The sequence below is a fragment of the Centrocercus urophasianus genome, unplaced genomic scaffold (genome assembly GCF_019232065.1).
Source record: "Centrocercus urophasianus isolate 14NV4802_14NV808 unplaced genomic scaffold, USGS_Curo_1.0 seq_16, whole genome shotgun sequence".
Lineage (NCBI taxonomy): Eukaryota > Metazoa > Chordata > Aves > Galliformes > Phasianidae > Centrocercus > Centrocercus urophasianus.
Window position 1 is genome coordinate 7,536,622 of NW_024884711.1, and position 27,647 is coordinate 7,564,268.

The following is a 27,647-nucleotide window of genomic DNA, read 5'->3' on the forward strand; positions in this document are numbered from 1 at the left end:
CGCCGGGACCGCCAGCTGAGCCGGATCGCGGCGGGCGGCTCTCTCCTCTCGGCACCGACGCACCGAGCGACGCGTTCCCGTGCCCGGCGCCTTCCCCTCAGAAGGGCAGCGGGACCATGGGCGCGAAGCAGAGCAGCCCCACCGCCGCCAACGGCCGCACCCGGGCGTACTCGGGCGGGGATTTACCTTCCTCCAGCGGCGGCGGCGCTAACGGGACCGGCGGGCGGGCGGCGGGCGGGCGCTACCCGCACCTGGCGGCGGCGCCACACGGCGCTCCCGGCGGATCGGCGGCGGCGGCGGCGGGAAGCGCGGCGGGCACTGCGCCCCGCAGCAGGTCCATGGGAGGTGCCGGCGCCGCGGCGGCCCGCTCCGCGCAGTCCGCCTTCAACATCCCCCACAGCAGCGGCCCCTACGGCTCGCAGGACTCGGTGAGCAGCACCCCGGAGGAGGGCGGCCGGGAGCGGCCCGCGGGGGGCGGTGGATCGGCCGGCGGGCCCCGGCTGGTGATCGGCTCGCTGCCCGCGCACCTCTCGCCGCACCTGTTCGGAGGTAAGGGCGGCCCGGCGGGCGGGAGGCGCGGGGAAGGAGGTTGGGGGGGGCTTTGGGGGCGACCTCTCCGTACCCATCGAGGCCGGAGCCCGCACGGGCCGCTGGGGGACAGCCGTCTCCCCGTGTTTGTGAAGAGTTTTTGGAAAGTGGGGGCTGAAAACTGAAAGCAAAGCTAAGGCGGCGCGGCCGGCACGGTAAGGAGGAAGCGGAGCCTCCCGGCCGCCGACTTTAGACTTTAATAGCCGTAATCAGCGCCTGTGTAAATACTCCTGCCTACTACTTACATAATTAGAATTTAATTGGATCATGTGTCTCGGCCGTTTATTCTAAAATCGGACCAAACCCCTCTTTAGATGCTGATCGCTACTTGGCTGACGCTCGTGCCTTCGAAGCTCTCGGGTTGTGAGTTGTGCGAGTTAAGAAAAAGAGAAGCGAAAGAAAGTTGCTATTTCCCCTAAGAGGGGCACGGAGGGCAGCTGTCGGCGTTTCCCTGCGCAGGCAGTCCCGGGGACGGTCACGTGCGTGGGGCAGCAGAGGGGCAGGAGGCGAGCCGACGGCCCGGGCTCACCGAGGAGCAGAGGCCCTTTGGGAAGTGCGTTAGACCTAGAGCGACTGGGTGCAGCTTTTTGTCTTAACAGTTGTATTTATTTAGCTGGTGTAGGGTTTGCTTTTACTGCCTGGATTCTCTCCTTTAGTTAAGAGCCTGCACGGAAGCTGCTGACTGCTCTCAGCACTGCTCATTCTAAAGGTCGCTGTTTGTGCTGGTCACACATTCAGGTGCAAGGTGACCTTTTCCAGTGGATTCATTCTTTTGATAATGCCAGTATGTATCATAGAATAATGTCTTACAAGCAGTCTGAGTACCGACCCGGCTTCCCTAACAGCTTTATTCTGGGGATGGTGGGACTAACATCAAAGTACCACATTTCCGCATTGAGATTAATGGACTCGTGCATGGCATTTGCAGCAGACTGGGCTCCCTTCTTTCCTCTGATGCGACCTGTTGGCAATTGGAGCCTGGCGGGGTGTGTAGAGCTCTGTCACATGCACACAGCTGCACTGACCTGGGGGCACCAGAGCTGTCACTGCCTGCAGCCAAAGCCATCTCCTCCCTGCGCAGTGCTGGGATGCAACAGAGAGCTGCCAAGCCCTGTTATGTTAAAGGACTATTTGCCCTGAAGAAAACTACTGCTGTCATAGCACCAAGCTACTGAATAGTAGTGCTTTGTTGCAGGGGTACTTGCTGTAGCATCAGGATAGCTTGCTAAAGGTAGGTGCTTCTTTTAGTGTTTCTTTTAGTGAGGAAAAGAAATGGGATGAGTGTTGTGAGGTTCATGCTAAGCACAAGGGAATCATTAAAGCATATAGCTTTAATGTTGTTTAGAAGAAAAACTTCTTTTTTTTTCTTGCCCGAACATTATCTGACAGCCTGCCTTGCTTCAAGGAAGCTCTGAATTAAATATAAGTGCAGTAATGAGGAGCAATAATCTATCTAGGAAACTGGTCACATGCAAGAAGGTCTCTTCAAAACAACTGTGAACTTGTTATGTTTTTTTTAATGGCAGGTCCTAATGTATTAATTACTGTACTATGGTTTGTCATGTCTTTTACAAATCTCTGGAACTGTGCTATTAAAGGGGATGTAGGCTGAGATGAAGCAGAGCTTATTTCTACTGGTGCAGAAGAAGCACTAGCAGAGGTGCGTTCTCTTCATCTCCTCACTAATGAACAAGGAATGCCGTATGCTGGGATTTTAGTAGCAAGTGTTAAAATAGACTCTCTTTAGGTGGTCATGAGATGATCATAAATCATTTTGCTTTTTGTGTTCTAAAAATCTTAGCATTTCTTGTCAGGGTTATTAACTGTTTAACTGGAATGCTGCAGTGCTTGTGAAAAAGACCTCATTTGAAACAGTCCTTTTTTACAATTTTAATGTTCTGTGATAGCAGTGATACAACCAGGTGATGCTGAATGTAGGCATCGCAGTTTAGTTGCATGCTTTTTTTTTTTTCTTCTCTATTTCTCATACCAATTAGGTACTTGGAATGCATATCCCCACTGAAGATCATAACTTGGTATCTTCAGCATAGTGAAAAATAACTGGAAGGAGTGTTTTTGACCTGACAGTAACTAGCTCAAGCTTGTCTAGGTGTGGTATCTGGCATTTAACTTGTGTATTAAATGCAAGCTTCAAGTACCTTCCCTTGTTTTGTAACTTCCAAACAGAATTGTTTCTTTCTGTCTTGAAATCACCAAAATTAATTTGGAGAATTAGCACAATGATTCTATTCAAATTAAAATAATAATAATAAAAGAAAAGAGTAATTGAATTGAAGTTTTGTCTGTTTATAGTTTTAGGAATACTGCTTGACTTCACTGATCAGTGATGTGTGGGTGTTGTACTTTTTTGATTACTGTAATTAATTTACCATTAGGGAATTATACTGTATCACCATTTTCACTGAGCAGCTTTATGTACAGAAGAGGAGTATATACATATTAATTCTCTAATGTAATGCATTTTAATCCATACTATGCTTATTAATGTTATTAACATACTGAATATAGAAAACATTATATTTTCGTATGTTAACATATGGGAGGATATGATGATATAGTTGCTCTGTTCCTTTGACTAGAATTGCAGTGACAGCAGCCTTGCCTAGCTCTGAGGATCTAGTGGTCCTGTCTGACCTCAGACTTGTGTACCTCATGGTCAGGATGGAATGGAGTAAATACTGCTATGCACCCTTGTGTGTTAGCTCAGATTAACATTCACGGACAAATTGAGGCCCTGCTCTCACAAAATAAAAGAACCCCAAGCCTGTTTAAGTCTGTGCTACAAGCACTCTTGGAGTAGTCTTAGAGCGCTAAGCAGAGTGAGACCCAAATTCCATGAGATCTTACGGCACTCCCAGATGTAGAGGACAAACCTATGTGTTATGTTCAAGCATTTTCTTGCAACACAATGCCAAGTTCCAGTTTCCTTTAAGGTGATAACACTGCTATCAGGAGTTTGAAGCAGTAGTCTGCCGTCTTGTTCCTCAGTGAACAGGACTTCCCTTCTTGGCCCCAAAGTAAATATTCTTACCTTTTCTTAAGACCAACACGCTAAAGAATTGGTCTTGAGATCCACAAGTAATTTCATTTTTTCCCCAGTTTTTCAGGGTTGAGAGTTTCTGCACAGACTGTCAGTTACTGCTGTAGCTCTAACCTGTTTTTGTCACAATCAGTTCAAACTGGAGCCTCTTTCAGAATTTTCTTTGTTTTGGGTAACTGCTGAAGTGTTACTTTCTTGACTTGAAATGTTGATAGCTCCTTATATCCCTCTTTTTGTGATCTTTTTCTGGGTGGTCACAGCAGGGAGAATTGTTGGTGAAAACACCTGCTAGTAATACATGTAGTGCTCAGAATTGAATTGCTTCTTGAGAATGTTGCAAGAAGCCTAGATTAGAAGTTTTGGCATACGTCTTTGTCTTAAGAGTGTCTTAAGAAAAACTGTGTAAAAATGCAACTGTAGATTGCAAAAATGTTGTGTGTTATTTATTTATTTATTTTTCTTCAATTTTCACATCAGTTCTTCAGTAAGATTCATTCAAAGAGAACTTGGAAGTATTATTTGAAATCTCAGACTGTGTCTCACACACTTTCATGTGATGTATGGATAGAAAGATGTTACATGCATAATATTAGCGGGTAGAACTGTTGACGTCTTTCAGGTCTGCTTCGAGACTTGGAGTAGGAATTTGACATGAGGTTGCTTCTCTGTGTTATTAGGGGAAAGAAGTTTGCAGTGTTCTTCTTCAGCCAAACAATAATCATGGTTTTTCATGAAGCACACCTTACAGTGCAGAATTTACTGCCAGCCACTGACTGTAGGTAATGCTTTCTGGGTAGAACCCTTCATGTGTTTTGTAGTAGCATTTGTTTGCAATAATAGCTAGTAGAGGTGATGACTCCAGGTTATGGAAAAAGGTTCTCTTCATCTTTCTCATACCTACGTTTAGGAGGCAAGTATCTTCTGGTCCCTTCCTTGCCCTTCTCTCTCAGAAGTACTGCTGCTTTGTGAAACCATGAGTGTGAAACTCCTAAGCACTTCAGATTTTAGTGCAGATCCTGTTTTGCCAGTGAAGGTTATAGCTGTGAGGTCTTTGCCCTCTCACTTGGGAGGAGTGTTGGGAACTGTGCTTTGCTCTGAGACTTTTGGGATGTCCTCTGTGTGTCTGTGATTGGTTTCAGGAGCAGTGAAACTTACTATTGCAGTTTGACCCTGTTATTTTGATGCTTGAGGAAGGCCAGTTCAACTTCAGTACAACATATACTTCTGTACCTTTCACCCATTCAGAATGAGGAAAGATTGTAAGGTTTTCATCTAATAAAAGCTATTTCTTTTCCAAATAAACTCTACCTTATCATATTATCATATCATATATTGAGATATCATATGCCGTATTGTGAACGTAATAAAAATAAAAATCCCGTGTGCATTTTGAGATCATTTTACTGTTGCTGTTCAAAGGTCTTCCAAGATGCAGCACGATTAAAACCAAGAGATTGTGTTTGTTTTAGTGAGTTGATTAGTTTCTGTTTTCTTGGCTGCAGCAGTGACACAGTCATAGCCATGTCTATATGCTTCGGGAAAGGAGAGTAATAGTCATGAGAGGCTGTCTTTATTGTGCTTCTTGTAGAGGAAGGCTAAAGTGGAGTGTATCTACACACGTATGTACACTTTTACAGAAACCAGAGAGTGAAGGAGATAGATGTGTGCCATCGCTTCAGCAGTTGCTGAACATATGGGAGGTTTCGGAAATGTATTAGCGTCCTATTAACTAAAATATGGGTTAAAAAAAAAATCCAATGTGCTAGGAAAGCAGTTCGAGGATAAATTTGTTGATAAGGAGCTCCTGAAGAACTGTGCTGACAGATGAGTTTGAGGAATCCGATCACCTTTCAAGGTCACACTGTCCTGCATTTAGTGAGCTCTTCTGTTATTCATGTCTACATATAGTGGGCAACATGGAGCTCCTGACAGTCAGCAGAGACATAAACTCTCCTGAGGAGCAGTTTGAAGACGAGAGAAAGAAGCAAAAAATCCACCGCCACCACCTGCCTTCCTTAGCTCAGAGGGATTTAGCCTCAAATGTTACGTGTTTGGATAGATGAGCTAAGAGAACAAAGGAGCACTGCCTGGGTCTGCCAGTAGTGCTGATGAACCTCCTGGGTCATGTTTTAGTTTCTTTCAGATGGGGAGAGAGTCAGGTCTGTGTGATGATGGTTTTGGGGTGCCTGGACCAAAGGCAAGTGATAGAGTAAAGGGCTGCTTTTCTTTTCTTCCTCCTGCCTGGTAAACAAAAGAGGATAGAGGAAACTGAATAGTAAGAATGGCTATACTTCATTTAGAAGAAAAACTTAAATAGTTAATGATCTGAATAAAAGGAAACAGCTTAATTATAATGCCATATACAAACATTTCTTCTGGCTGTCAGGGTGGCGATAACATCTGACAGCCTTTAGAGTGCCAGTTCAAAGAAGGCCTTCCTCTTTAATTTCTTCCTCATCCAACTCTGGTATTCCTGACAGTATGTCTCTCCGTGTGTTCTTGTGTAATTGCAGACTACACTCCAACAGCCTTCCATGTCATTTCTTTGTCTTGTAAAGAAAGCCTTTTGTCACTGCTGAAAATTCAGAACTATTTTTATAACACATTGCCTGCCCATCTGCTTGGGTAAGTTCTCTCCTGTTCTTGGCAGTTGTTCATGGAAAAGTTCATCATGTAGATGTTCTTGATTTGCTGTCTTATCCTTGCATGAAACCTTTAGGAATAATGTTAGGAAGATTTTTGGGGTAGGTTTTCTGTGCTCCTTGCAGATACATGAACCAAACTTTTGCATTATTTTCAAGATTCTTCTGAAATGTCTTCTGGTCATTAGTGATTTAATTAGTTTCGGGAGAGAGACCCAAGCTCATTTCTGCATATTCTGTTCATTTACTGTGGTTCCATTACTGTGGTAATGGAACGCGTTGTTCTTGCATGTTCTTAACCTTTGAAAAGGAAAAGTGAGAAACCCTTAATTTCTCTGAATTTTTTGTTTTGAAATATTTTAAAAGATGTGTGCCTGATAAATCAGAAGAAAATAATTACTGTTAAAAAACAATAATAAAAAACAAAGTAAAACAAAAACCTGAGTGAGATCAAAACAGCGTTTCATAAGCATACAGGAAATATCCAAGCTCTCTGCTTAGATATCTCCTAAACAAACACCTCTGTTTCTAAGGCTGCCTTTCCTTTGTAAGTGATCATTGTGACTTTCATAAGGATGTCTTGGTGTGTATCCAGAGCTGCCTGGTGCCTGTTATTTGATAGGCTTCAAATTCCTGACACCTGCAAAAACGGGAGCGTAAGCTGTAGTAGGAATGAAGATTGCTCTTGCTTTTGCTCAGCAGCATGTGCTGCTTCTGCTCTCAGTGTTTAAATTGCACTGTATTGACCGGGGAGATCAGGAAGCACACAGAAAAATCTTGTAGGGTGTGGAATTACCCAGAGAGGTTGTGGATGCTCCCACCCTGGAGGCATTGAAGCCCAGGCTGGATGGGGCTTTGAGCAACCTGGTCTAGAGGGAGGTGTCCCTGCCTTGTCTATAGCAAGGGGATTGGAACTAGGTGATTTTAAAGGTCCCTTCCAACCCAAACCATTCTGTGGTTCTGTGTTTGCCAGATAGAATGTAAACTTGTGTGATTCTACTGTAACTTGCAGACTTCTCCAGAAATTGACCTACCTGGCTTATTTTCTTCATCCTTGTTTGCTCTGTCTAAAAATCAGACCACCCCAGACTGTGAATAGTCCCCAAAGAGTGGGTGTGCTGCATACCATTGTGGATATTTTTAGTAGATTCTGTTTGCTGACTGACTTAGTGCGCTATAAATACAGTGTTCTCATCTGGCATGCGCTTTGCGTGTCTTCTAGTAACTTACAAGACATTCATCTAAGAATAATGTCAAGAAAAAATGAGCAGTTACAGTTTGTTTGGCTTTCCATGCCAGGTGTCACTTATATAAAGCAATTATTTAGCTGCAGTTTAACTGCAAATGGTTTTTGAAAATATCAAAACGCTTCCTAGTTGGGCTGCTGTAGTTACTGTGTATGTCAGATTGATTTACAGTGTGATTTCATTACTGTTTAAAAAATTGAAGGTGAAATTTCTAGTTATGAGAGGTTAGTTGAGTGACAAGGGTGTTATCAGTGCTAGGTGATTGCATGCTATGTCAGTGCTGGCACATCTCCTGAACATGCATAATGGCTATTCTGATTTAGTCTTTCTAGTGGACTTTGGTGGTTATATATGACTTCTTGTCAACAGGTGTCTGTCATGCTAGTGATCAGCATTTTAAATATACTTCATGATTGAACCTTTTGCTTTCAGGAAAAGTGTTCAAAAAAGTTTCAGACTTGTGTCATTTCTTGATGCTAAACAATAGAATACATTGGAGAAAACTGTTGATTTGTGAAAAGTGGATGAGATCTAAGCTTTATGAAGACTACTTGGGCTGACAGCAATGAGGAGATTGTTTGATCCTGTCCACACAGGTAGGCAAGTTTGAACTGTCAGGAGGCATAAGGTCTCGAAGGGGTTGTCTGTTGGAAGCATTCTAGTTCTTAAATTCTGTGGAGTGTTCATTTTCTTTTAGGGTCTGGCCACCTTTAAGTTTTGGTCATGGTAATTGTGACTACTGGGTAATTGTTTTTTAAAGCTCATTGAATATTAGTGTACTTTTTTTCTACTAAATGACAGAATAAAATATTCCCTGCAGTTCCTGCTTTCAGTAGGGCTAGGAAAGTCATGAGTCTGAGAATTCTTTCCTACAGATTCTTTTCAACACTTTGGGAAAAAAAAAATAAAAAATCTGTAAACAAATAGTCCTTATCAATGCTAAGTGTAACCTGCCTCATGTTTACTGTAACAGATGTGGCAGTCTTTATCTTCAAAATAGTTATTTATGTGTGAGTGTTGCTTGATTTTAATAGCGTTTTAATGATTTTGACCTCCATTTTAGAGGAGGTTTTTTTTTTAATTAAAAATTTTTAATTAATTTTTTTTTTAAAAAAAATTTTAGCTACTGACAAGAATACTAGCATACAGATTTTGTATTTTAACTTGGTATTTTGTTGGTGCAAAATATGTACTCAACAGTAGAGCTAGAAGTATCCAGAAAGTGTACTAAAGAGGTAGTTTTTGCATTTTGTATCTACAGATTTTTTTCTTCCATATCTGCAGTTGTGCTGGTAGTTTATTAGTTAATGAATAAAAATAGCAGGTGTTGTTAATGGGTGTAAGCATGGTGTTATGCAAGAGTGTCTGAAAAGCTACATAACTGTTGTAATTTAGTAATCAAGAAGCATCACTAGCTATGTTGAGAAACAGGGTGCTGGACTAATGGAGTTGTGCCTTTTAATACTGGTAATTAACTCTGATATAAACAGCTGAGAATGGGAAGTCTGAAGGTATTCTGGTCTGCATGAGATGGTATAAACTGGGGGATATTTTCAGTTTCATTTATGAAGGCGTCAGCTTGCAGGTTAAGGAAGCGGAAGTTAGCATAAGGAAGGCTTTCAAGTACTTACAAGTAGTAAAATCTCTTTATTTGATTTAACATGATGTTTTTAAACTGTTTTGAGATTACATGCTGCAAAATAATACTAATTGTGAGATACATCTCTAAGGTCTCTTATTTTTCTTCTTTGTCTCATCATGGATTTTGACTATTTCTCAGCTGTTTAACAGCTGTGTCCTGTTCTTAATTCTAAAATTGTGTTAGCCATAGTATATAAGTATTCTTTGAAATATGTTTAAAACGAATGTTTATATCGAATGTGTGGATGACCCGACAAATCCACAGAGATTCAGAATCAAAATAAGTGAAAAACAAAAGGACCCCCAGAAAATATTAGCTACAAAATAGATATTATGAAAGCATGCCAAATTTGTAAGCAAGAGAACGTGTGTAGAACGGTGGTGTGGGTTACATTATTATTTAGAAGGAAGCAGGATGCACAGACATGTGTTAATGCAGTTTTGTTTTCCAATTTCTTAATCTGTGATCCTTAATGCACTGAAGCTATACGTATTGCTTATCAAGAGCCTCTCCTTTTAATTTCCTTTTCTCTGCCCTGCTGTGTAGAAAAACTATTGAACTTATTGTGCCAGTACTGAAGTACTATTGAAAACAAAACAAAAAAATCTACAGAAGTTCTAATTTAGGAGCATTTTTAACATCCATCTGTGTTTGAAAACAAGCAAAAACGCAATCAAAACCATGAAAGAAAAGTGTCTCCAGTGTTTTTTTTTTCCTAGACAGATGTAGTTTTGGATTATGTTTCTTTTTTTTTTTTTTTTTTTAATCTTTACCACAGTTGTTATGGGGAGGATCATTGAAGTTAAACATGCCAAAATAATTGCTTGTGTATCAAGCCCCTGTAATTAAATCAATGAATCCTGCGCATGCAAAATTTTTGTCATAGTCACAAATCTGCCTTGAAAAATAAGGTATAGTATAGAGATTTATAGGACATTTATAGTCTTTTTTTTTTTTTTTTTTTTCTTCTGAAATTCTTACTAAACAGCAAGCTATTTTCATTGATACCTTCCTAACCCTGAAATTCAGTGAATTGTATGAAAAATAAGCCTCATTTAAATGGTCCAGGAATATCTCCACTGTTACTGCTCCACAGAGGGGTATGGACAGAAGAAAGATACTTTGCTAACTTCAGCCAGTTCCTGATGTATATACAGTACCTCAACACTGCATCTTCCTTTGTTTGCACTGTGCTGGAAAACAATGGGCCTTGCTCTTAACATTGTAAATACAATTTCATGTTTGTTTTTAGGCTTGTAGGCAGACAACGTCTTTTCCTTCGAAAGTTTACACAAAAGGGTTACAAAAACATTTAAGGAAAGGTAATGAGGTGAGTGGAATGTATTTTTTGTTGATGATCATGGTGTTTGAGGGGACCTTGAGGTTAACGGTTCCTTTTCAGCACTGAAGTGTAGGATAGATTTAGTCCATTCTAGCTGTTAGATATGATTTCAGCAGTGCTTATAGTCTCAAAATGTATCTGAAAAGACATTTACTGTGCTGTTATGGTTTAGTATCTCCGTTTTTATATCTACTTTGAGTTAAGCTTGTAGAAAGCTCTAATTTGCTAGGTGTTTGACAAAGAAGGACCAGGGTAGTAATGAGACAGCCAATATTTAACAACAAAAAACTGTCTTAAAACGCTTCAGTGCTGTTTCTGTCAGTGATTGTCTGCCTAGCCAGATCTAGGAGGTTTGATTGATAACAGAACTCCTTAAAAATTAACTTGCTAAAGAGAGTTGTGTTACATTACTGTTTGGGTTGACTGGTGTATGGGAATAAGTCATGGCCTGAACCAGTAACTGAGCACCTGGTAAGTGGGTATAGCCAGCCGTGAGAGCACAGGTGGAAGCAATACACCTGTGTGACAGGCAGAAGTGGAGCCAGTCTCTACCCATCCCTAACCTCATTTAAGGGCTGGCTGCCATCAGAGAGGGATCTCTACTTGGAGGTCGCCTCCTTTGGTGTTGCCTTGGTCCTTGGAAATGGATAAACATTTCCTTGTTTATTATGAGACGGTGATCTCTGTCTTGTGTGGATGATCCTGAACTGGTTTTAAAGCAGATATATTTACTGTTGCCTTTCTCTACAGCTGGTAAGCTTGAAACTATTTCTTTCCATACAATAAGGAAGCCAGCTATAGCGCTTTTTTTTTTTTTTTTTTAATTCTAAGCATCTAACTGTACTTGGAAAAAAACTTTCTGTAGTGCAAATATGCAGTTGTGACTGTATATGAAAGGCACTAGTGTTGTATGGATAGAGGTGATTTACGGTGGTTTTATGCTTCTGTGTGTCTCGTCAAACTTTATGCAAACTGAAAGTAGTGTCTTTGCTTCAAGTTGTGAATGTTGCCTGAAGAGCAAGCGTTAAAAAAAAATAAAAAAAAAAAAAACAAAAAAACAAAACAAAAAAACAACCTTTTCAGAGGACTTGATTCTGATTGGCTTGACATATGTTAATGTATTTCTTCATGTCATCGTTGTAGTACCTGTCTAAGTGCGCTTTGAGCTGGTTTAACAGCAGATTGATGATCAAGGAAAACCGGTTCAGTGTTCAGTTACTCCCCAAAGCTCAGCAGAGGTTGGCCCTAACCCGCAGAAGGCCGCCTCGGGCAGCCCACGGCCCGTTCAGCACCCGCGCCCTGGACAGCTCCGGCAGGAGCCCCTCCAGGCGCGCTGCAGCCGGCGGGCAGAGCAGGTGCGGGGCGCTGAGCTGCGCTGGGGCCTGCGGGAGGCTCTTCTCCTCCGGTCCCAGCTGTACAAAAGGCAGCTTTGACAGCTGCCATGAGGTGGGCTGCATAAACTTTCTCTGGAAGGCTCAGAAGTTTAACTAGCACACTTACAGCTCATTTGTGATTTTGTTTGTCTCAGGAGAGAGATTTCTTGTCAGCTTTTACAGACATTGGCAATCTGTTTTCTTATTATTAGTTTCACTTTTTTTTTTTTTTTTTAATGTAGCTTAAGGACTTCCTGCGGGTAGATCTCACTCTTCCTACTCAAAGTTTTGTTAATCTTGTAGTTTCAACTGGGCTCTGCTGCCTGTTTCCTTCTAATAAGCGGAAGCAGAAAAATGAAAATACAGATTTTTTTGTTGTTGTTGTCATGCTATCTTTGACACAGTATGACATCCCTTTTTTAAAGTGGAATGAATGAAATATTTGACTTTAAAAGTTAAAAAATTTGGAGGAACTTCAAGGTAGGTGAATCCGATATGTTATGAATTAATGTAAGAAAAATGCTTTGAGCTGTATGAAGCTCACTGAGGGATTAACCTTTTGAAATAACATCAGTTTTTCATGACGAGGTTAAAATTCAGAAATTAGTGTTCTAAAGTACTTCTGAAACAGATAATTTTGTATTCTGCAGTGCTGAGATCAGATCCATCATTTATGTTGCAGAAAAAGAGCAAAACATGTTAATATTTAATTTCACTTAATAGCTTTCAAAGCCAGGATGGAAAACACAACAATATGTTGATTCATGTGTGAAAGGAGGGTCTGTAAAAACTTCAGTGATCTTTTTGCTTTTTTTCTGTGACCCTGCATGCTGAGAGCTGTGTGGATTTTGGTGTTTTGTTTGTTCCTATTGTTAAGTGCAGTTTATTTAAGATGCATGCTTTTTTCTGACTGTTATCTTTTTAGAAATGTTGCAGGGTTTTCCTTAGGGCTGAGAGTCATAAAGTAAATATTTCCTTTTTACACAGAAGTGCTTTTGGTATATTGCTGTGCCATTACACTTGCTTCTGTTAAGAACATCAGTAGCTTTGTTCAGTTTACTAATAAAACTATTAAAAATGAAGCCACGTGATAGTGATAGAACAAGGGGGGATGGATTAAGATGGGAAGATTTAGGTTAGGTATTACGAGGACATTTTTCACTTAGAGGGTGGTAATGCACTGGAACAGGTTGCCCAAGGAGGTTGTGGATGCCCCATCCCTGGAGGAATTCAAGGCCAGGCTGGATGTGGCTCTGGGCAGCCTGGTCTGGTGGTTGGCGACCCTGCCCACAGGAGGGTGGTTGAATCTGGATGATCTTTAAGGTCCTTTTTACCGCAGGCCATTCTATGATTCTGTGTATTTCTTCCTTTCCCTCCCCACTGGAAGAAAGAGTGAATTTTGTGGGGAAGAATGAGTTCTGATTTTGCTATTCCAATTGTTGGAATATATGCATTTCAACTTAAGAGGAGGGAGGAAAAAGAAAACACCATAACTAGTCAGTCTTATTTTTCTCACTGTCCTGGAAGAGCTCTAAGTCAGTTGTCACTTGTTTGGCAACTTGGCCCACAGCATTGAGGTTGGAACTGGATGATCTTTACGGTCTCTTTCAACCCAAGCCATTCTTTGATAACAATTTACTGTTAACCTTACTTAGGATGGGCCTCTGCCATGTATCTGGGTACTGAGGCGAGCTACTGGGTAGTAGCTGGAGTTGCCTTCTATTTTTTGGATTTTTTTTTCCCTTTAAACTTGATTGGAGGTATTGTATATAACACATCTTTCTTGTGAATGTAAGATTTTTAGTGAAGTCATATTCTACAAGGTATTTCCCTAGTACTGTGGTTTCTTAGGTTTGATGAAGGAAGTTTTGTTCCCTGTGTAGTTAAAGAAATGTATGAAGGTTGAAAGGAAATGAAACAAAATTCGTGCTTGCTTGCTCTGAGGGGGCATGGTTAAGAGGTGAAATCCAGCATCTGCATTTATATTGGAATGCATTTTACACTTGTTTTTTTCACTGACTCGTCTATAAATCTAGTAGTTCTATAGGAGGCTTTCTTTTTTCTTGCTGTACTTTCGTTTTCTTTCAGTAAAACTGTCCCTGAGGGAATGGGGATTGATAATAAAGGTTATAGTAACTGATAGCTTTATAAATTGCTTATGTACAAGAAGCCTGTCTTTTTAAAACAAACAAGAAATAACTTTGTAGCTGTTCATATTAATGCATTTGAGATCTAATTTTTTTCATCTAAATCGATCTTGTATATACACAAGACTGAGCCTTTGTTCTTTCCACAAGATTAATGGATTAGAAGACTGTGTTGTTTTTTAGTAATTTGAATGTATTCCAGAAGGCTTGCTATTTTATTTTGCTGGATTGGTTTATGACAGACCAGGCTAGGTCAAGAGTGAAAAAAAATAACTTCAGGCTTTACGATCACACTGGTGTTGCAGGTAGAGTAACCTGCTGAGATAACATAAGCATGTCTGAAATGTTTCTCTTTTCTGAAGAGCTTAAATTAACTTTTTTTTTCCCATGAAGTGTTACTATTGTATGTTACTTGAGTGAAAAAAACCTAGCTGATAGTATGAAAATGTTGGTTTATCTCAACATCTAGAGCAATTTACGTGAATTTTGTTGGGCAGAATCCTGACTAATGAATTGAAGTTTTTATTTTTCTTTCTGAAGGTCATTGTTAAGTGCTTTGAACTCCATTCCCTAACTTGTCTTGAATCCAAAAGCACTTGCTTTTGTGTAAATATTTAATTCACATGTGTGTTATACAACCCTTCTACACGCATCTTTGTTTTGGTCACAGTTTTAGCTAAGGATCAGTTTTACACCAAGAGCAGAATTTCAGTCTGCCCTACCAAGTTTTGTGGAAAGTACCAGGCGACAGCATGTCAGACTGAGGTCTTTTGTTAACAGAACAAGTTCAGCATTCACTTGTTCTCAGGCTTGAGCTGGAGGATCTCCCTGAAAGATTAGACAGCTGTTAGTCTTCTGTAGCCTTCATACTGCCCTAGGGAGATGTCTTCCAAAACAGAAACTGCTGTTGTAGATTATAGGATTAATAGAATGAATGGTACAATATCTACACAGTTCTAGAAAGCAAAGAAACAAGTTTAAATGGTATTCTCACTACACAGCACGGAAATTGTAGTGACTCTTTTGTTCCTCATAGGGGGAAAAAAAAAGCAAAATAAAAATCACAACACAACAACAATAAAAGGAGATTTATTTTATTGACAGATCTCCCAGTTTACTGATTTCTAATTTGATGCAACTGCTGGAAAGGTCAGGTACAGCTAGACCTCCACAGGGGAGAAAAATAGTGTGCTTTTGTAAAGATCAACAGGAATTTTAGGCTTCTTTTGGGAACTTTTGGATGTTCCTGAAGATGCTAGTTGATAATTACAAAAGATCATTGATTTTTTTTTTTTTTTTTTTTTTTTTTTTTTTTAATGTTTCAGGATTAAAGAAGCCTGGAGGCGTAGGCTATTTTTCATATGTCCATGCCTTAATACTCAGCAGTATTCTTCCACGAATGGAAGAACTGGAACAGATCTGTTGGTTATTTTTTTTCCCACTGGAGTTCAATGCCTGCTGTTTGGCTTGATCTCAGGAGTTTGTTGGTGGCCATAGTGTGAGATTTATCAAAGTTGCTGTTACTGCTTACGCTTGTGTGCAGTGAGCTTGTCTTCTGAGGGCATCTGTAAAGAAAGATGTGGATTTAGGTTGATGTCCATGTGGGAAAGGGTTACTTTGACATAAGTAAGAAATAAGAAAACTTTTTGAAAATTGGCAACAAGGTTTAAGAGTGAGACAGTTATCCGTCGAGAGTGCAATGGGGACATTTCTTTTATAAACCCTTAAAGGATGTCTTCTGTATACTGAAACAGAAACTCTTTTTAATACATCCCTTATTTGAAGGAGGGAGATCTGATTTGAAATGCCTATAAATGATGCTGGTTCTTTGCAATTCTTAAAACCTGGTCTGTGAAAGGTAAGAAGTAACAACTCAGTAGGTGATTACTTAAGGGTAAACATACACATATATTTCGTGTGGATAATTGGTCTTTAACTGAAAGTTCCTTTTCAGAACTACAGTGGTGATTTGTTGGTTTTCCATAGAAGACTTTGAGAAGTTGCAATATTTATATTTTTAATCCTAGGATGAAAGGCTACAATGAAAAAATTCAAGTAAATCTCTCTAATCATTTTGGTGTTAGGTTACTAGTATTGTCTAACTTGGGGGTTTGGATCTCTGAGTAATGATGGAAGGTTGATAAATTAGTTTTAGTGAGTACCTCACACTTGGAGGAAAAAAAAAAAGCAGAAATTAGAAGAGAATGAAATCCTAGTTGTTTGAGAGTGCCTATGTGTTCTGTTATTTAACATGCATTATGGAAGGTTTTTGTCTTTTAAGTAAATTGCTGGCAGCTGAAGTGCATCTGTAACACGTGCCTTCTTCATTATGTCATCCTTGTTCTAGAAGTACACAGTCTTTTTCATTTGGTTGGCTGTGGTTTCTTTTTCTTGTTTTTAATTTTTTTATTTTTTTTTTTAAACAATGCAGGTGTTCATTTCACCTCACTTGTCTTTGCCCTCTAGCTGCTGTTTTGATCCCATCGGTGTCTGACTGGTTTAGCCTCTGCTGGCAGGCCAGCTAAACCAGCAGTGTGCAGTGGGAAAGCTTAAAGCAATGCTTGCTCAGACTGGCTTCTCACTAGTTGACAGGCATGTACAGGAATGGACAGCAGGAACAGGGGAAATAGTGCTGCTGAGAGGCAAATGTAAGGTGAAGGAATGAACACATAAAATGACCAAGAGGTGTGCAAACTTAAACTTGGGCATTGTTTATGGTGTCCTAAAAAGATTTTGAAAAATTTTTTTGTGCATTTAATTCCTTATATTGTTTGGTCATTGTTTTTAGGGAACTACAAAAGAGCCTTCCTCTCCCTTTAGGTAAGGCTCTGGTTACGACAGCAATCTTATGTGGTAGGTAGTGCTAATCTGTGTCATGGTTTGCTTCTTCTGTTACCCTTGTCTCAATGTCATGGGAGGCAACCAGGCACTTTTATATACTGTAATACCTAGAGACTTACAAGAATCACCTGACTTGCTATGTAAGCTAGGACAAGTTTTACTGCCTTTCTAATGCAGATATTTCTCCCATTGTAACCATTGTTTTTCCTTGTCTACTCTAGTATGTGGGTTCTGCAAGGGATGGGCTAGTGCGTATGTGCAAACACACACACGGCACTTGGCACACTGTGGCCCTGATGATATAAAGACTTCCCAGAATATAAATTACGATTGCTCTTCAGCCAGTTGGAAAACAAAAAACAAATCCAACCCACAAATTTTTTAAACTTTAAAAATATAACTTGTTAGCATACTGTAGTTTATCAGTCTCAGTATTCAAACAGACTCAAGTCAGATCATGTTTGAAGTTGTACTTCTTCAATAGATAACATAGCTTCTTTTACTTTCAGTAATATTATGGATAAGTACTGGAGGCATATCCTTGTTTAAACGGAAGCCATAATTGGATAAGTGAAAGCGTTTTACTTAATGTATTATTACTCGATCTGATGAAAAGTCAAAACACCTGTCATCTGAACTAATTTGTTCCAATTGCAGTCTATTGTGTTTGTGTGTTCTTGCATATGAGCATTTTTTAGCATGATCTAGTTAATGTAAACAAGGTGTTTCTGTTCTAAGTGTAGGTGTTTAAAGTAAGTATGCGTAAACAAATTTCTAAGCAGACAATTTTGACGGGTAAACCAATGCAGCAGGTATAAATCGAGGAAAACATTCAGTAGCATTCTCTGCAATGATCATTTAAAGCACAAGTGATGCACAAAATATTTATTTTGTTCAAAAAGAATAATTACTTCAAAATTGGCCTCTCATTTACGGATATTCTGTAAGATTTTGCAGAATATGGTGTGGATGTTGCATATTCTCTAAAAGATAAGAAAAAAACCTGGAAATATAGGCAGATCTGTAGTGATTGAATGGCTGCAGCATGAAAATTAACAGCTTGATTTTCCTTTACTTTTAATGACAGCAGCGAAGAAAACTTAGTTGGGGGTGTCACTTGTTCTGTCTTTTTCTGAACCAATTATGTCTCCTCTTTACTCTTTCTCCTCTGAGGCATTCTGCATGCTTTCTTCATTTTGATATTTTCCCTAATATTAAAATGTTCCATCTTAGAAATAGGTGCTTTTACAAAGTTAGTAATTATAAAACTTCAGTATTATTCCAACTTAAAAACCTGCTCTCCCATTTTTATTAAGCATTTGTTATGGACTCTCTTGAAACTGTACTTTTAATAGGTAAAATTGAATGACAGTATGCTAAATTTAACTGCAACTATCTGTGATACGTAATTATGCTGTTAAAATATGAAATGTTGTTTAGAGTTAATATTTAAACTCTGAGAACATCCTATGTAACAACTTAGCTTCTTATTTACATAGATTCTTCCCAGTTGTACTCTTTCTTATATTTTATACTGACTTTTTTTGGCATTGATTGGTTTTCCCCTTTTTTCTTTGTCACTGCTACCTCTATTTCTGCAGGAACAAGTAGGTTATTGGTAAGTATTTCAACTGAATCAAACTTCACAAAGTTTTGCCTTAGTGAGGACTTCTTGTATCCTCACTTATTTTGGTCAAAACTTTGTAGACAGCAGACCAGTTGTCTGTAAATGCTGTGCTTTCTCAGGTCTCCATTATCACCTTGTTTGTGTAGTAGAACAATAGTATTCAGATTCTCCAAGAAACTTTGTCTTCTGCATGCTTTCAAGCAGCATCCATATCTGTGCTGTCCTCTAAGATGCTGCCTTCTCCAGGGGCTTGCTCCCTCCTTCCTTTCTGCTGCCTTTCAAGTGCAGTGTTTAATTTGTCTCTCCCATTCTTTTTTTTTCCCGTAAGGCCTTAAATGCATTTTGGCTAGTTTGCTCAGGAGACTTCTCTGCATCTGACAAGATGCTCCGTTTCACGTGTTCAGTTTAGTCATACTTGTCAACCATTACTCAGCCATTTTCACATCATACCTCTTTCCTTTTAGCTATCATTACATATTTTCTCAGCATGATATAGCCACCCTCCCCTCTCTTATTATCATGCTTTGTGTAATTTTAATCAGATTTGTTGCTTTGTACATTGCAATTTTTTTGAGACTTTTACTTCTGTGCCTTTTCAAAATCTAGGACTTCATACTTTCTTCTCATCTTGGAGTAGCTCTTCCCATGCTTTTAAATTGTGACTTGTAATGAAAGCATTTTCCTTAATCTGAGCATATTTGTCAAAATACTGGCCTTATGGACACTGTGAAGAACGTGGGTAAAGACAAACTGGTTCCCTCTGCGTAAGAATAATGTCACTGTCCTGCTGAATTACTTCGTCACTCCAGAGGAGAACAGTGGAATGCTGTTACCCTGCCTGACTTTCCCAAGTTACACTGTGATGAATGGAAAGAGGCCTTCTTTAGCACGTGTTTGAGGAAAATATGGCTCCAGGGAATAAGAAAAATGTGAGGGAGTTGGAAAATTAAGGAAAAGCAAAACAAAACAACCTTAGGTTTAGGAGAGATTAGGAATGAGAGAACGGAATTTGGATCTTAAACAGTGATAGATGAAGTAGGAAAAAAGTGGTGGGGATATGTAGTATTTACTAAATATGAGTTTTAAGTACTTCCATTTACATGAAATTTTCAGACCTCCAGCGTGACTTGCAGTGAATTATTTAGCATCATTTGGTATTGGAAAAACTAAGCTTGCTTGCTAAGTCAATCCTGCCTACAACATACAAACAAAATGTTATTGTCCAGAACTATTGACTATAAGTGTTTCTAACTACTTTTTTTTCTGAATTACATAGTTCACTGGGTTCCAGAATGTGTCCAAGTTAGCTTAACTGCATATTTAGGCAACTTTGTTGTCCTCCGCACATCTTCACAAAATTATTTCAAGGTAGCGAGAGCCTCATTTGTGTACACCAGCTTCTGAGATGAAGAACTCATTTCTTCCCACATAGCTAGCATTACTTGGCAAGTGCAGATATATGGAGACCTCACACTTAACTCTCTTTCTAAAGACCTGATGATGGGCAGACATGAGAGAGGAAACATTACCTTCCTTTGTTCCCCTTAAATCAGATTTTGGAAGGGAGTTATTACACCTGTATGAAAGAGGGCATGCTCGTTTGGCCTTTCCACTCACATACCTCCTATTGCTATAGGAATCAGTGGGAATCTGGGGAAGGTGTTGCAGGTAAGTAAAGTTTTTAGTCCCTGATTGATAGGGTATTTATCATATGCAGCAATTCAGAATATTTGGATTTTGACTGCATGTGCAATTTTTTTTCTTACAAAGACTGCTGTAGCTTGGTCTAGCCTTTAAATCTACTGAAAGCACCCCCTCAGCACAAGTTTATGCTCATGCTTGTCTTTTCTTAAGCTGCTTCTGTTCCATTAAGAAACGTGTGATGTGGATCTGATGGGAGATTTGACCTGTCTGAAGCACAATTAATTAATGTGGTACAAGTCACTTTAAAAATGGTTCTTGTTACTGTGTTTATAAACTTGGAAATGCATAGACCCACTTGGAGTTTCAACAAAGGAGATGTGAAGTCTGTCATCTGTAGGGATCTGTAGTCAGTGTAAATGGTGGAATGAGAAGGACAGTGTCCAACCATACACCTCTCTCACACAGTTGGAGCTGAGGATTCTTCCCTCCTCCCTTTGTTGGGTTCTTGCATTGGTCTAAAACATCAGTCCTATAAAATTGTTCCTCTAGGAACAGCTTATTTTTGTATTAAGAAATGAAAACAACTTTTCAATAGATCTTTCCCACCTCCAATTTTATCTTCTGGTTTGCAAGGTATTTAGTATAGGGCTTTTCACCATTCCATCTCTCCTCTGGTGATTGTATTTATTGTTCTTCACTTTCTAAAAGCACTCAGCTATCAGTTACAATTGTCATCATGCTTTACATTGGCATTAGACACCTCAAGTTGTGCAGCTGATAAAGGCTTTACTCCTGAGTAAGAAAAAGGCTTGTTCAATTCCTGTTCTTCGTTCTGATTCTGTTCTGCGTTATTTTGCCAGTGATTGCTATTGGATATATCACCTGATTAACAGGATGAATGGAGTTAATTTGTGTATTAAGATTGTCCATCTTTGAGTTTTGCTTAGGAAATGAAGTATTATCCAAACATCTGCTCTGATTTTTCTGTTGGCTCCTGTAAGTTTGTCCTTAAATAAAATGTTTCGTGCTTGTTCATTTCTTTTCCCGTTTCATATATTCTTCCCTCTTCAGCTGAATGCTGTGGGAGCTTTAAATGAGAAAATAGAAGATTCCTTGTTGTCATCAAAAAAATTTGCACGTGTATTTTCTTCAGTTTCACAGCACAAACAGAAAAGAAATTGCTATAGCTTATGAGTACAAATCAGTAAGTACTGAGAGGAACAAATTATTTGTGTTCAATCAGGTTTAATTTTCTAAAATGATAGTTTGGAACTTTTGTATTGCCTTCTTTGTGTCTCTATTATTTCCTACTTCTTTCTGGAATTGGAGGAAGTACTTCTTTATTTCTTTCTGTCTCCAGAAGTCTTTCCAGGTGGTGCTGTGTTCTCCCAGCTTAAGCTACTGACAGCATAAAGAAGGACAGAAACCAAACAATAATTTGTATCCTTTCTCCCTTATAAAAAGAACTCTTCTGTATAAAATGACAAACTTTTCATGTGGTCACTTGTACTGGTAGCTGCAGCATTTAGAAATCTTCACTCAGAGGGTTCCTTGGAATTGGTATTGCTTTTTTTTTTTTTCTAGCTTCTTAAACATAGCTTTAAAAAAAAAAAGTGCACGTTTTCTGTTCTTGAATTCAATGTGAAATAATCTCTCTTTGAGAGTAAGATTGCCAGGTTTTGTTAGTTTTGTACATGAAAGCACATTGCTTCAAGAAAGCTTCATAGTTTTTTAAGGAATTACTCATTCTGTCTTTCCATTTCAGCTGGCTGAGAAGGAAAGAAGAGAACGTTCTGTGGGCAAATAACTCTGATGTGGTGTCTTGATTGGATTTATTTTCTTTTTTTCATTAAGTATTACAGATTGGAGTACAGAAGGGTGTAACAGAAGCTTGACTTGACCAATACTTTTGTTACTTTAGCAGTAGTCTGAATTATTTCTATCTATTTTTTGCTGTACCTAGAATCTCATTTGGTAGTCCTGTACACGGTTACATGTGAAACAAAAAAGTGAAAGTAGAAGCATTATACTTGCACAACATGGATATGTTATTCTGTTTGATATTCCTATCAACTAACTTAGAGAATATGATCTAGATGGAAAAGAGGGTGGATGCAGAAATAGAAGGAAAAACTCCTGTATCTGTTTTGAGAGAGCAATTCAAGCATTTAGCAGTGGTCTACATTAGGTCTGTTTCCAGTGTTCTTGGGGAGCACTTTAGGAAATGAAATGCAGTACCAAACTTCTAAGATCTGGAGGCAAAGCTGCATGGAATTCAGCACTGTTTTTGACTCATTAGAAAGATGTTCAAGATTTCTCAAAAACAAACAAACAGAAAAACCCCACTACATGACAGATACTGAATTTGAGGGGAAATAAAACAACTGCCACCACCATGAAACTGGACCACTGGACCTGGCTTGTAACAAATCTGCTGGGGATTCACAGATTGCTGATGGGTTATGAATGAAATGACACAGCAGTTGGTTTGTTTACAGGATAAGCATGCACATATGTAAAGGATGGATGGATACATCCTTCATTCAGTATTGGTGTCAGCTGAACGGTACGATAGGTAACTAGTCATTTCTACATAGGACTTAGAATGTCTTAGCCTGAAAGCTCTGCCCAATTTTGGAAACACAATATTTAAAAACTGGACAGAGTCCAGAGGCAGCAATAGGAATGAAAGTTTTTAGATAGCAGAGCCTATGTGGAAAGATTAGAGTAACTGGTTTTGTGCAGGCTAGAGGAAAAAGATGAGCACGTGTTTTGTAGTGGGAGCATGTATTTTGTCATAAGGGACAGTTACCAGGTGGTTTCTGTGTCTGCTGAACACATAAGAAGTAAATGATCTCTTTTTGTAAGAGAAGGCTGCCAGATTAGACATAAGGGAAGATTTTCTAACGCTCTAGGAATAGGTGATCAGCATTGCAGGTTGCCTAGGTTGACTGTAAAATCTTTCACTAGTGAATTGTTAAAGGTAGATTAATTCCTCAAGGTACAGTTACCCAGTTTCCCTGCATGGGATGAACTTGGTGACCTCTTGAGGCCCTTAATAACAGTGTTTCTCTGACTGTGTAAGGTATTCGCCATTATAATGGAGAAGGACCTTTTGTTTTTGTTTTATCTTAAGAGTTGTTATGCAGGCTTTATTTGCATGACAGTATTCTTGCATACCGTCATATTTACTGGATGCTGTGCCTCCAGATTGCCTGTACTTATTTCCCTGAATTCCGAAGGACAAGTGCAAATATGTAAGTAACATTTGTCAGGCTTCTTAATTCTCAGATACGTTTTATAAAAGTACATGTATGTAAATCTTTCGCTTTGTTTATGTCTTGCTTAAATGTAAACCGAGATGATTTTTTTCCATCTAACTTGAAAACATGCATATAGAAACTTGCCTTTATTAGGTAATTATTTTTAAAGGACAATAAGTATTGCTATGCATTTAGTTTGGTTTTAGCAATGTCCTTGTTGAGACTTTGCTGCTGAAAGTTCACTTGGGTCAGACTGAGGCTGTCTCTTTGGTTCATGTTATTCATGGTTGCTTCTTGCTACTACTGCTTAACATTAACCAGAAGGAACATCCATTCTTCTGTGCAGGTCTAACACTGCTTTACGATTTCCTTTATACGCAGCTCAGTGGCGCTGCACTGTGCTGTCTGGAAGTTGTTTTGTTGTTTGTTTGTTTGTTTGTTTTTAAACTTTTTTCCTCCTACTCCAAAAGTGATGAATGCCAAAATGTTTCTTGGGAAAAAAAATATTGTAGAGATTGAGGAGCTTATCATTTGTTGGATTGGTTTTGTTTGCTTTGCTGTTTGCTGAACTGCAGGCAAAACAGTCTGTTTGCAAAGCAAGGCAAACACAGTAAGATATCAACAGAAGGTTGAAGTTGATATGGATACTGTGAGTGGCCACCCACCAACCTGTCCTTGCAGACAGTTTCCAAGCCTGCTAGAGATAAAAATTATGAGTTCTGTAGATAGAAGTGAGAAATGGTGGGATTTCTTGACTACCGTAGGTTCATTTGCAAAAGATAGCAGTCTGATCAAAGTGATAGATACAGGGGGGAGTCAGTGAGAGAATTCACCTCTGAGTACTGAATTCCTGCTATTTAAGCAAGTTCAGTTATTTCAGACTTTCTCTGCCACCTTGAGATTTTCTTGTCCCTTTGCTGCAACCGGCTGTTCTGTCTCTGTTCTTGTAACTCTGCTTTTTTCCACAACTGTGGTTTTGTTGTAAGTAATGTGTTACTTTCAGTACTGTACTCAAAGTAGTGAAACGCAATGTGAGTTTGTAAGAATTTTTCTGTCTCGTGTGTGTTAAGTACGCACTTGTTGGCTAGCTGTGTGTGCTAGTTCAGATTTGGTGCTCAGTTCTTTCCTGCTGGACAGAAAGAAAATGAGAATGAGAAAAGGAATGAGAATTGGCTCTTCACTAGTGTGCTATTTTATTGCAGGTAATGTTTTCTACAGTGTGAGACAAAAGGGCAGCTTTGCGATGATATGCTGATCTAACAGTGACCTAATACAAAGGCAATAGTGGCTTGTCTTTAATGAAATAAAGCATGCATCCCACTTTTTAGCTTTCCTGAGCCACATTGAGGGAAGAGGAATTGCCTTGAACTGCGTATGTGTAGATTGTTCTGAAAGTAATGCTTCCTATTTATTTCCATGGAAAGTACAGTGAATATAAAGAGCATAATAACAGTACTTCATAGAGTAAATTCTCAGCTACAAAACTATTTTTCAACACATTGCACCCCCATTAGCTATGCATTCTCACCAGTGATGAGCAAGAGCCTGCACAGTGGGCTCATGAAATAAATTAAAAAAAATAAAATAAAAAATCTGCCCCAGTGGAGGTGACCCACTGTTGCCATTGCTGAATCATGCCACCCAGTGCCTCACTGTGCTCACATCCACTGGTTGGTGTCCAGAAACGTTCAGTGATCATTAATGAATGTCACTGAGTGCCTTTTTTCTGCATGGAGGAATTCAATCCCACCCCATCGCTTCATCTGCACTTCCATGTCAGATGCCATTCTGTCAGACTGCCCCTCTGCTGCCATCTGTCACACGGCAGCAACGTGTAATGGGATATTGGTGGGAAGGTTCAGCCTCTGCTGCCGTGCCACCAGCATCTGTCTCTTATGTTGTGGACCAACATCATAAAACAAGAGGCATTACTTTCAGAGCAGCTCTTGTAAAATACATAACATAGGTTATGTATATAAGCAACAAACTTATCTTAACCATTTAGTAATTTTTGAAAAACAAACAAGAAAAGGGGCAACAAACAAAATCAGTGGAGTACTTGACTTTGTATTTGTGAAACCAATGCATCAATCTAATTTGATGGCAGGGGCTAGTGAGATCTTTGAAATTCTACTCTTGTGCTTCATCCTTGACAATAGTTGTTCCCAAATGTACGTACCGCCAGAGAGCAGTGCCACGAATAAGGGGTGATGGTGAAATGAGGAGCGGTGGGTGGCTGCTACATGGGCTGGGCCATGGGTGGGACATGACTGAGATAAAGGATGCTGAGAAACTGGTAACTTTGTACGAGTTGTATTTTCATCTGGAACTGTGTGTTGTGCATTGTGCTATCGTTGTTAGCTTGTATCCGTGTAAGTGAGAAAGTAGTTAATTGCTATTCACAGTTTTCGCAGGACACTTCACCTGATGCCACCTCATCTGATTACTACATCCTCCAAGTGGCTGTGAATACTTTATCTGTGAAGCTCAGTGAAACAAGCCATGTAAAGAGCAAGTTACTTTTAGCTAGTCGCTGATTGTTGAAGTAATGTGAAACTTTCATAAATTTATCAGAGTTGTTCGTTGAAACTGGTGGTAAAAACAAACAAGGACTATAGACGTTATTATCCTGCTGAGCAAGAGTTCAATAGAGTCTTTGTTCTTATAGAGTACTTAATTGTAAACTGGGTCATGAAACTGTTGCCTTCTGATTTGAGAGAAGATGGGAAAACACCAGTTTTTTTTAGGACTTGAACTGGTGTTTTGAGTGGTGAATGTTCACTTATTTATCTTTTAAAGTGCTCTTAAATATATGTGTCTAACTTCAAAATAACTTGTTCGGGGTTGCTGGAGAAGTTGGAAATACCTTCACACAAAGCATGCACTGTGCATCTCTAGAGCTAAATCCAGAAGCTAGTGATTACAACAGAACAATGTGAGGGAATGACAACTGGGACTTCATTTGCTTTAGAAAATGTTTCAGTAGATGTTGAAAGTTCAAGGCACTTTCTCTGCTCTAATGGTGGTCTCTGGCTCACAGCTGATGCTAGTCAGTGGAAAAACATATTTTCACAAAGATACCTTTACCAGTGGCTGTTAGCTTGGTCCATTGGTCTTAGTTAAGTGTGGTGTCCTCTACCTTTGGAGTTCTTTACAGTGTTGTTCTGTGTGCTAAGAACAACTGTAGCAGTTGGATATCCCAGACTTGCTGTGTCAAGAGGATGTCTGTACTTGCTTATCTGTTACGTTCAGATCCCCCTTGATACTGAACATGTTATTAGACATCATATTGTTAAAATATAGGACTTAAGGACAGACATACAGTAGCACATCATGGTTTTGACTGGAATAGAATTAAATTTCTTCATAGAGACTCTCGTGGTGCTGTGCTTTGGAGTTAAGGTGAAAGTAGTGTTGATAGCACACCAGTGTTTTAGTTACTGAGCAGTGCTGCACAGAGGCAAGGGCATTTCAGTGAGGGATCTTTTAAGGGGCACAAGGAGCTGGGAAGGGACAGATCTGGAACAACTGACCCAAACTGGCCAAAGGGATGTTCCATACCATGTGCTTAGTAAAAGCTGGGCTAAAGGAGGAAGAAGGAACATTCAGAATGACTGCGTTTGTCTTCCTGAGAAACAGCTACCTGAGATGAGCCCCGCTTTCCTGGGAATGGCTGAACATCTGCCTGCCCATGGGAACCGAACAGATCAATTCTTTGTTATGATGTGCTTGCACATACAGCTTTGCTTTACCTAGTGAACTGTTCTTATCTTAACCCACAAGTTCTTGCACTTCTACGTCTCTGACTCTCTCCCATCCCACCTGGGGAAGGCACGTGGCTCTGTGGTGCTGAGCTGCTGCCAGATAAACCACAGCACAGGAAAAACATATTCAGCTGAGTACTTTAGGGGGATAGCCAAAAAGATCTTTCACGGCTGTCTACTTTTAAGCATAGTTTTAAATTAAAATCTTTATTGCTTTCACTGATGAGTGCTGCCGCTGCTGCTATTATTAATAATGTTATTATATGCTCAGTCCCTCCGTGCTTTTCTTTTTGTATTTAAGTCTTCCATACCAGCATTCCTGGAAGAAGTACCTTTTTAAAGAACCTATTAACTTTAGAAGTGGTTCTGAAAACCTCTTGATGATTTTCCTTTGCTCCTATGCTTCTGCTGAGACATGCCAATGACTCTAGGGAATAGCTCAAAGGGTTTTGTGCAGAAAGCAGAC

At 39.5% G+C, this 27,647-nt stretch overlaps 1 protein-coding gene across 2 annotated transcripts in view; it reads left to right on the forward strand.

Moving 5' to 3' along the window:
• The first annotated feature begins 87 nt into the window (after nt 1-87).
• ZNRF2 (zinc and ring finger 2) overlaps nt 88-27,647 on the forward strand; it is a 55,619-nt gene continuing 28,059 nt past the window's right edge. For both annotated transcript variants that reach the window (XR_006168414.1, XM_042816607.1), the window contains exon 1: nt 88-549. Coding sequence is in view for 1 of the 2 variants with exons in the window: in XM_042816607.1 (XP_042672541.1) it covers nt 117-549 (433 nt within the window). In the remaining variant the exon portion in view is untranslated. The remainder of the gene's footprint in view (nt 550-27,647) is intronic.